This window comes from Apium graveolens, unplaced genomic scaffold (assembly GCF_009905375.1).
Source record: "Apium graveolens cultivar Ventura unplaced genomic scaffold, ASM990537v1 ctg670, whole genome shotgun sequence".
NCBI lineage: Eukaryota > Viridiplantae > Streptophyta > Magnoliopsida > Apiales > Apiaceae > Apium > Apium graveolens.
Window position 1 is genome coordinate 35,593 of NW_027419706.1, and position 11,084 is coordinate 46,676.

General features: G+C 35.9%; 1 protein-coding gene across 3 annotated transcripts; it reads left to right on the top strand.

Moving 5' to 3' along the window:
* Positions 1-1,529: 1,529 nt before the first annotated feature.
* LOC141703488 (uncharacterized) lies at positions 1,530-10,866 on the top strand. 3 transcript variants are annotated; one of them, XM_074507006.1, is made up of 2 exons: positions 1,530-2,528; positions 9,356-10,866. In XM_074507006.1, the coding sequence occupies exons 1-2, from the start codon at positions 1,783-1,785 to the stop codon at positions 9,702-9,704; spliced, it is 1,095 nt and encodes a 364-aa protein (XP_074363107.1). In that variant the 5' UTR covers positions 1,530-1,782; the 3' UTR covers positions 9,705-10,866. The 3 variants fall into 3 exon arrangements, 2 of the variants coding, with proteins under 2 accessions (XP_074363107.1, XP_074363108.1); XM_074507007.1 differs by lacking the exon at positions 9,356-10,866 and adding an exon at positions 2,662-3,912; XR_012567562.1 differs by lacking the exon at positions 1,530-2,528 and adding an exon at positions 8,780-9,065.
* The last annotated feature ends 218 nt before the right edge of the window (positions 10,867-11,084 follow it).

The window sequence follows — 11,084 nt, forward strand, 5'->3', positions numbered from 1 at the left end:
GTTGCAACTATCAGAATTTAATGGAGTCTGCCCCAAAACCTCCAATATTGGTGGTTGCTGACGAGCCTTTTCATCTTCTTGAAATTTTCCAAAATCAATTTTTTGAAAATCTGATTTAAGCTCTCTGTCATTCGCTTGTATTCCATTCAGATTCTCCTCAATTTCGTGGACCGACTTCTTGGCCTGTTCCAAGTCTTGCGAATCTTCACGAGCAGGCGGAGATGGTCCAGTAGTCTTGCGACTATAGTTGTCCATTTTTGTAAGTATGGCAACCATACCTTCTTTGAGGAAAGAAATGTCATTTTGAAACTTTTCAATATCCAACTTCAAAAATTTTGCTTGCATCTTTACAAAAAAAATTCCCTGGAAGTCGTCGATTCGATTTTCAACTTGTTTTGCACTTGTCGTTGCCCCAAGAACAGAGGTGCTCTGATACCACTGTTAGGACCCGTCCAGTCCTTATATTTGTATATATATATATATAAAGAAACAGATTCCTTTATTGATAAACACACGCACACACAATCGGGTGGTATTCGAGAGACCACCCACTCTCCATAAACACACTTAAGTCAATCTTATTTCTTCATAACTCAAACATATAAATGGCTTCCCTATTTATAACCCCAATCTCAACTCACAATCCCTAGATTAAAGCTAAAATATTATTATTCCCACCAAATCCTCCATTTGAAATCCATAACTGATGCACACACTAATTATTCAGATTCGTAACTGATTTAATATTTATTCTATTTATTATGTTTCCTAACACATTCATAGAATATTTCATCAACCAAGGAGATTGGCTTAGCGCACCCATCACAAATTAGCAATTCAGTATCTTCTAATTTCTGCGTTCTTGTTTTTGCGTTCTTGTTTCCGAGTGCCAGCTGGTGTTTGTGGCCCCAGTGGTTGATATAAGGGGAAGGTTCTGCAGTGGTGGCAGAATTATGCAGGAGAGCATCTGCTGCCTTACTGATACATTGCTGCATCATTTCACCTAGTGATGCTTTATCGCGTGCCGGAAAGTGCATCAAGTTGGACTCTTCACTATCTGCTTCATCGCCGTCACTTTCACTATATTTCAAAAGAAAGAACAAACCCCAGTCGATGTATATTGTTCAAATTGACATCGGTTATTTAGAAAACAATCGATGTCTATTGTTCAAATTAACATCGGTTCTTTGAATACAACCGATGTCTAATAGGTTATAGACATCGGTTTTTTATTTGTAATCGATGTTATTTTATAAATATTGTTGTGTGTTATAGTTTTAAATAGGCCTAATCGTCCTAATATTATATTTCTGAACTTGACATTACACAATTATATAACATCAATATGAATTAGACATCAGAAATTTTCCAGAAACGATGTGTAATATTACATAACCGATGTCTATGAGAAAATACATTTAACATCAGTCGCGAAGATATCATACATTTTTTATATAGACATCGGTTTTTAACCGATGTCTAAGGTCTTTTTTCTAGTAGCGTACATATTCTTAGTTGTCACTAAATTATTGGAATCAGACAATTTTCTAAATGTATTTTACTTCACCTGTCAGCAATGTATGAAACTTAACAAATTGGGTTAACTACCTAATTGTATGATGTAGCTCATATAAATAGATGAAATCTGATCTATCAGTGTGCATAAACTTCACATCTCCCTCTCTCTCTCTGATCTTTCAGCGTGCAGTGTGCATAAACTTCACATCTCTCTCTCTCCCTCTCTCTCCCTCCCTCCTTCGGTGCATTCATTTTCATATATAGATGGGAGAATTGAAACATTTTCTTCATGAGCATAAGCTAATACTAAATGAAGCCGAGCCTGTTGTTTGCAAGGATGTAGAATGTGTTATGTGTAGACAGCCAATAAACAAGCTCATAGACGCATTTTATAGCTGCAACATCTCCCTTATCGATGGTGGTCCATCGAGGGATTGTGTTGGTTTCTTTTTGCATAAAACTTGTTCTGAGTTGCCCTTCACATTTACACACCCTATGTTCCCCCAACAGCCTCTAAGCCTCCTTTCGCGTCCATATAGAAAACTTTATTACTATAGGTGTTATGCTTGTGTAGGTGTTTCTCAGGGCTTTATGTATGTTGACAACAGCGAATGTGTTTGTCTGAAATGCGTAAAATCTGAACTTAGATCTCTAGAGGGACGTACCCATGATCATCCAGGTCACAATCACCCATTAACCTTAGTCCAAAGGCCAGCTTTGTTCCTTTGTGATGCTTGTAACACGACAGCTACAGATTTGTCCTATATCTGTAACAAATGTTGTTTCTGGATACACAAGAGTTGTGCCGATGCACCCATCACCTACCAATGTAAAAATCACAACCAACACACTCTCATCTTGGCCTACTCTCTTCCCAAAGAATATCATGAATTTTTATTGTTATGCAACATCTGCGATAAAATTATAAATCCCATCTACTGGGTTTATTACTGTGCAAATTGCAGATTTTTTGCTCACTTGAAATGTGCTTCATTACCTGAGATGTTGAGGTTGATTTACCGTTTCTCTTACTATATCTGATATCATGATTTTGATTATCTATCAAATAAATATTTAGTTTTCCAACATTGTTGTTTTCCTCGGAGTTATTCTGACAGGGTTTTGTTCTTTCTTTTGGAATAGCTTAAGTCACGATGATGAAGCAGATAGCGGAGACCGGAGAGTCCAATTTGATGCAGTTTCCAGCGCATGATGGAGCATCACTACATAAAATGATGCAGCAATGTATCATGCAGGCTGCTGTCCTGCATAATTCTGCCATTGAGCAGCCTTCACCTTATATCAACCATTGGAGCCACGAACACCAGCTAGAACTCGGAAACAAATTAGAAGATACTGAATTGCAAATTTGCAATGGGTGCACTAAACCAATCTCCCTGGTTGATGATATATTCTACGAATGCAATTCATGCAGTTTTTTTCTCCACAGGTCATGTGCCCAATTTCCGAAAATGATTGAGCATCATCTAGCAGGCAAGTTGGTCGGAAGTAAGTTCCACGAATTCGCTACTTTCAGATGCCATGGTTGCAGCTTTCCTAGTAATGGGATTGTCATGTGGAATGAAACAACCTGGTTGGACATCGTGTGTGCTTCATTACCCACAAAAATCAAACACGGTGCTCATCGCCACCTTCTTAATCAAGTAAAGTCTCCTGATGATTATTTTTGCAAAGGATGTTTGTATGAAAATAAAACAGAGAAAAAAGAAGCTATTGTGTATGGATGTGAGAAATGTGAATTCTACTTACATATACGGTGTTTGTTATTACCACACCTGGTGAAACATAGATGGGACGAGCATCCTCTCTACTTGATTCTGTCTGTCAAGAATGTAGCTGATCATCCTCACGAATTCGATTGTGAATTTTGCTCCAAACAGATTTACCCCAACACCTGGTTTTATCACTGCAATGTCTGTGATCTATCGTTTCATACTCTCTGCATTGATCCATATTATCGGTACTCCAATATGAAGTTTGGTGCTACTCTCATTTATGGCGCCTCACATCCTCACCCGCATGGCCTCACCTTGATTCTGAACAGAAAGAAGCGAAGATGCAAGATATGTGGTGAAGATGTAGCTGGGCTAGTTCTCGAATGTTCACCCTGCAAGTATATAGAGCATCACAAATGTTTCATAAAGTAATAAAAATGTGCCATAAGTAGAAGATGCGTTGTATTATTAGATACCATGTCAAGGAACCGGTTGCTCTAAAATCTTAAGGGGTTAGTGAATGGCCTTTGCAGGATCTTATATTATTCTAATGGTTCATTGACATGATATTATATTATTCTAACACTTACTTGTGACTTATTTGAAAGTATAGATTCTTACTTGTCACTTAATTATTCGAATGCCAGCAAGAAAATTTCAACCACATAATAATTAATCACACACACCAGTGGTCGAACTTGTGACCTCCACTAAGAGGGACACGAGATCAACCACTGCACCAACACTTTGTTGGCCTAATTCCCTGTTGTGTGTGTGTTTTTGTGTTATTTTCTTACACGGATGGGAGAATTGAAACATTTTTTTCACGAGCACGAGCTGACACTAAATGAAGCTGAGGCTGTTGTTGGTAAGGATGTAGAATGTGTTGTTTGCAGACAGCCAATAAACAAACTCATAGACGCATTTTATACATGCAACACTTCCGCTACTGGTGGTAGTTCATCGAGTAATTATGTCGGTTTCTTTATGCATAAAACTTGTTCTGAGTTGCCCTCAACATTTACACACTCTATGTTCCCGCAACACCCTCTAAGCCTCTTTGAGTATCCCTATAAAAAATAAGAGTTTAAGCAATGTTATGTTTGTGAAGCTGATTGTCAGGGATTTATGTATGGTTCTAACAATGGCGATTTTATATACATAAGAGTTGTGCCAATGCACCCAAGACCTAACAAAGTAAATTTCACAACAAACACTTTCTCAAATTGGACTACTCTCTTCCTCAAGAATATCATAGATATGTCACGTACTGCAATATCTGCAGTAAAATTATAAATTGCAGAATGTGCTTTATCAGATGAAACGTGGAGGTAGATGTACAATTTTTTCATATCGATTAGTACTTACTAAAAAAATGTTTAGTTAACCCAAATTGTTGTTTTACTCGGAATTATTCTGACTGGCCTTTGTTCTTTCTTTTGGCATGTTAAAAGTGACGATGATGAAGCAGATAGCGATTTGATGCATTTCCCAGTGCATGATGAAGCATCACTATATAAAATGATGCAGCAGTGTATCATGACTAAGGCAACAGATGCTCTCCTGCATAATTCTGACACTTCTGCGGAACCTTCCCCTTATATCAACCATTGGACCCATAATCACCAGCTGGCACTCGGAAACAAGAATGCAAAAACAAGAACGCAGAAATTAGAAGATACTGAATTGCTAATTTGCGATGGGTGTACTAAGCCAATCTCCTTGGTTGATGAAATATTCTATGAATGCAGTTCATGCAATTTTTTTCTCCACAGATCATGCGCCTTATTTCCAGAAAAGATGGAGCATCATCTAGCAGGCAAGCTGGATAAAAGAGTACTACTAACACGACAGGTCGATAAACTAGCTTTTATATATTGCCAAGGTTGCAACCTTCTTGGTAATGGGATTTTCCTGTGGAATGAAACAGCCAGGTTGGAAATCGTGTGTGCTTCATTATCCGGAACAATCAAACATGAAGGTCATCATCACCCTCTTAACCAATTAAAGTATCCAGATGATGATAATTTTTGCAAAGCATGTATGCGTGAAGCTATAGGAAAAAAAGAAGCTATGAAAGGAGAGAAAGGGCTGTAAACAGCGGGGTTTAGCAAAAGAGGCCTCCTTGGCAGTGCATCAGATGAGGTTAATATATTGTTATCTTTTTGTATCTCCGTTTCCCTGATTTTCCCTCCCCTTGTCTCCACTTGATGATTTTCGCAGAGGGCTTTTGCTTTCACTAGGACTGTGATTATGCTTTCTTGATGATTCATGTGACTCGTCTCTTCTCTCTTTTCTATCCGAAGTTCGCCTTTCTGCAGGTTAAAAGGTTTGAAAAAGCTATTTGACAAAAATTCTCATTACTACACACACATAGTAATATTTCAAGTTTAACTACAGAAATGCATTATTTCTCAAGACAATATGATGCAACTAAACATTCCTCGTAAAACAGTTATGCAATGCAAATGATCCAAAGACAACACCAGTGCTTTCCTATATGGAAATCTAAAATCCTAATTCAATAGTCCCAAACAATTGATAATAGAATTTTGCAGTTAGTATTATATCTAAATAACCAATCAAAACATACATATGCTAGTTTTGGATTTCCTGTTATAAAAAAGATAAAATCTACACTCTAGCAAAATATCAATTTACCACTTACTATTGGTAGGAGCATTTTTGTTGGAATGCACTACACCAAGTTCTGTCTCCAGATGCTTCCGATATTGGTAGGCAACTTTCTTCAATGTCCCCAATATCTTTTATTGCCCTGTCTTCGAGAGAATCACGATACTCGATCAAAGCAACTTCGAGGTGTCTCAACTTCTGTCTGCATGAAAAATGCAACATTCAAGCAAAAAAGCAAAGAGGGAAGGATGTCTGAGACAAGCATGAGCCTAGCAACTTTAGTTGGAATTGGAGTTTCCTTTAGAGTCAAAGACTCTATCAAAACTTGGACAATCTGTAAAAACACAGTAGAGCTACATTAGCCATGTCAGAATAATTAAGAAATACTCCCCCTGACTTATCATGTCAGAAAGAACACACATCACTCTACAAATTATCAGAAGCATGCCATTGGTGAATAAAGCTGAGAGCTAGAAGCAAAATCAATATGAAAATATGAAAACGACTACAGTGCTTCTCAATTCTCTTGATGAAGATAATACACCCTTTTGATATATAGAAGGTTATTCAACAACAAGAAAGACTAATGCTACGCTTAGTAAAAGTCTATACTTCCCTTAATCCTTAATATTCATATCATTATGTAAATACAGTTTGTTATTCTTCAATAGAGTTTGTTACTTTTCCTCTCTATCATTTTACACATTTGTGAATATGCACTACATATTTGCATGGTGAACACTCGAGAACTGGCACGCCGGTTGCATCTTCACCGCATGTGCTGCATCTTCGCTTCTTTTTGTTTAGAACCAATGTGAGGCCGTGCGGGTGAGGATGCCAGTCACAACAAATGTTAGTAGCACCAAGCTTCATGTTTGAGAACAGATAATATGGATCAATACAGTGGATATGAAATGATAGATCACAAGTATTGCAGTGATAAAACCAAGTGGTTGGGTCAATATTTTTGGAGCTTGGTGCTACTGAATTATTTCGGTTCGGTTCGGTTCGGTCCGGTCCATAATATAACTTCGGTCCGATTCGGTCTAAGAAAAAATTATTATTCAGTTTTCGGTCTATTCGGTCCGGACCGAACCGACTCCGCCCGGACCGAACCGACTCAGCCCTAGTTCTACCACTGCGGGCACACACACTGATCTTTTTATGTTTCTTTGATAGAATGGGATGTCACAAAGACAATAAAAGAGATGTCACAAAGACTGTAATTCATCATAGTTTTTTTCATTTGAGAAATCGAATTTACTAATGAGTATAAAATCGTAAAAAAAAACTCGAGATCGGCTCGTTTAAGTGAATTCGGCTCGACTCGTTGAAAATGAGCCGATCGCAAACATAAAATAAGTTCGGATAATTAAACGAGCGGATCCGAATTTTTTTGTATATTCGTCTTGGACTCGGCGCGTTTAGGTTGGACTCGGTAACTCAACTCGGCTCACTTTGATTGAATGAGATTCTAGATATCAAAACGGATAAATTTTTTATATATAACAAATAAAAAATATTTACTAATTACTTGTATAAAGATTTTAATTTTTTTAATTAAAATGTAATACTTATTTTAAAGAAATATATAATTAATTTAATTAAAATTTAATTCATATTTTAGTAATAAATTATATAATTAATTTAACTAATATAATACATATCACTAGAGTTTGATTACTTTAACAAATAATTTCTAATTAAAGTTAACCCTAAATTTCATCTCACACTTTTATTAGAGGAGTCTATGATAAAATCGACCCAAATTACGATTTCAAATATATTAAAATATTGAGTTGTTAAAATAAATTATAACATTATAATATTTTTAAGAAAAAAATAAAATAATTTTTAATAATTATATTTCTCGACCTGAAAGGAGCTTGCTTTCTTTATTTTATTTTATTTGTCTTTTCTTCTAATCTGAACCAACTCAACTTAAATATCAAAAATTACTAAATCTTTGACAATCGAAATCAACAATTTAAAAGTAATGTTCGATTTCTAAAGTTATGAATGTCTCGATAATTTAAAATGAAATTGATTTTGTTCTTAAAACTCGATTTGTGAAATAAATTGATAAAATTATATGGATTAAAAAATAAGTGTAGAGTGTGAGTATGTATATATAATTGTAAGATGAAACTAGTATTTGATCTCCATATAACTTATAAAATTATAAATTATAACTTAAGCTAGGTCGATTAAAAATTATATAAGCGAACTATTAGTTGACAACTCGACTCGGCTCGAGTTCGGTTGTTCGTGAGAAAACTCATGTTCGGCCAAGCTTGCCTCGTTTATAAACGAGCCGATCATGAACATTTTTTTTCGACTCGATTTTTAAACTCGGCTCGGCTCATTTTAAAAAAAAATATGCTCGGGTCGGTCCGGATAGAACTCTCGGTTCTGTTCGCTTGGAGATCTAATAAAATTAGTTTAGTGATTCTCCACCTACAAACTTTTTTATAAAAAGTAAGAAATGTGGTTACTGTAAAATTGCTCAGAGTATAACGGTTTTTTTTATACCTGAACCTGAGCATATGTGTTTTTGCAAGTGAAAATAACTTGTTTTTAAGCCAAAGCATATACAAGACTTTATTTTTAAGCAACGACTTTATTAGGCTAACGAGACATAAATAGCTTTTATGGTGTACTACTTGGTTTTGATCAAAATATCTTTACATGTAATAATGCTTTTCTGGTGATAAATTGGAATAAAAAATATAGATGTCATTGCTTGTGTCTGGTACATATTCTTACTTGTCACTAAATTATTCGAATGCAGACAATTTTTTAAATGTATTCTCATCACTTACCTCTTCAATTTAACATGCATATTCTTACCTGTCATTAAATTATTGGAATCAGGCAATTTTCTAAATGGATTTTGCTTCACCTGTCAGCAATGTATGAAACTTAAAAAGCTGGATTAACTACCTAATTGTATTATGTAACTCACTCTATGTAAATACATAAATAACGATCTTTCTGTTTCTGGCTGCAGTGTGCATAAACTACATCTCTCTCTCTCTCTCTCTCTCCCTCTCTCTCTCTCCCTCCCTCTGTGTGTGTGCATTGTGTCTTTGTCTTCGTTTCATTCATAGATGGCAGAATTGAAACATTTTTTTCACGAGCACGAGCTGACACTAAATGAAGCTGATGCTGTTGGTGGTAAGGATGTAGAATGTGTTGTTTGCACACAGCCAATAAACGTGTCTTTTTACTCTTGGACTAGCCAATTTACATCATTTTTTTCCTAGTCCAAGGATTAAAAGACACGTTTCGGTACTTTAGGATGAAAAATAAGCAGTTTTGAACCACCGGAGCTAATGGATATATTGGTGCAAACCTTAAGATCTAAAGCGTCATTAAACCTTAATATATGCATATATGTTTAGTTTACCAACATTGTTGACTAGGAACTATTCTGACTGGGGTTTGTTCTTTCTTTTGAAATATAGTGAAAGTGACGACGATGAAGCAGATAGTGAAGAGTCCAACTTGATGCACTTTCCGGCACACGATAAAGCATCACTAGGTGAAATGATGCAGCAATGTATCATTAAGGCAGCAGATGCTCTCCTGCATAATTCTGCCACCACTGCAGAACCTTCCCCTTATATCAACCACTGGGACCATAAACACCAGCTGGCACTCGGAAACAAGAATGCAAAAACAAGAACGCAGAAATTAGAAGATACTGAATTGCTAATTTGCGATGGGTGCGCTAAGCCAATCTCCTTGGTTGATGAAATATTCTATGAATGCAAATCATGCAATTTTTTTCTCCACAGATCATGCGCCTGTTAATCCGTGATTTCTGATGATGCATTGAAGAAGTCTGCAGCAAATCAGATTGTTAGTTAGTTAGATAAGTATTAGAGTTTTGTTTAAATGTTAACTTAGTTAACTGGATAACCTTTGACTTATCTTTTCAAAACAAACTCTATCTTAGATAAACCTAACATATTTCAAATTCCTTATCTCTCTCAGGTTTATCTCTTTCAAGAAACAAAACTAACGGATTACTTGTTTTATACATTAAAATATTTCAAACCTAATCTTATCTTTTATTATCTTTAAAAGAGTTTGAAATACATTATATCCGTTACATGTTTTCTATATAAACCGACTTGATGTTTTTCAGAAACAGACAACTCTTTGCACTTTCCATCTTATATCTTTATGAGAAAAACATCCTCTTAATTACATTCATTGATTATCCAGTTAATTAAGAGTTTATAGTCGAGTTGTAATCTTTCACATTATTATCTTTGTATTTGAAAGAAAGGTGTATTGTATCACTTGTCCCGGGTTGTGGGAATATTGATTACAAGATCAAGGCCAAGTAGCTGTGTGCTAGGTAGTTGTGTGCTAGGGAAAGAGTTCTTTCATTCAGGGCCAAGATTGTAATCAAGGAAAGTTTGTAAGTATTTTATTTAAAGTTGATATAATACATTCTCTATGCTAGTTGACATGGGGACTTGGATGTAGGCCATAGACTAGGTATAGGGGCCGAACCAAGTGAAAAGATTTGGTGTTCTTGCATTAACATATTTTCAGCATTGCATGTTTATATTTCTGCAATTTACATTCTGCTGAATATATAGTATCTGTCTCATTTACATACAGTCTGTCTCATTTGCTAAGACAAAAGAGACTGTCTCATTCGTGAACAGTTGCACTTTAACAATTTCTGTTGAGCCTACGAATTTCAGCGCCCTGTTTCCGGAAAAGATGGAGCATCATCTAGCAGGCAACCAAGTCGCTGAAATTTACTATTACGAGAGTTCAATGAACTAGCTTATACAGTATGCCAAAGATGCCACATCTATGGTAATGGGAATAATTAAACATGAAGGTCATCGGCACCCTCTTAACCAATTGAAGTATCCGGACGATGACGTTTGCAAAGCATGTTTACGTGAATATGCATCACATAAAGAAAAAATCATGTACGGGTGTGAAAAATGTGGATTCTACATACATGTATGGTGTGCCTTAAGACCACATATGATGAAACATCGATGGGATCCGCATCCTCTGTACTTGATTCTGTTTGTCAAGAATGTAGCTGATCACCCTCACGATTTCGATTGTGAACTTTGCTCCAAAAATATTGACCCAACCACTTGGTTTTATCACTGCAATACTTGTGATCTATCATTTCATATGGACTGTATTGATCCA

Bases quoted from the DNA above. Each gene is read 5' to 3' on its own strand.
- LOC141703488 (XM_074507006.1), top strand. From the start codon at position 1,783: ATGGGAGAATTGAAACATTTTCTTCATGAGCATAAGCTAATACTAAAT. The intron at 2,529-9,355 runs GTTGATTTACCG...TTTGAAATATAG, and splicing joins TCATTACCTGAGATGTTGAG to TGAAAGTGACGACGATGAAG.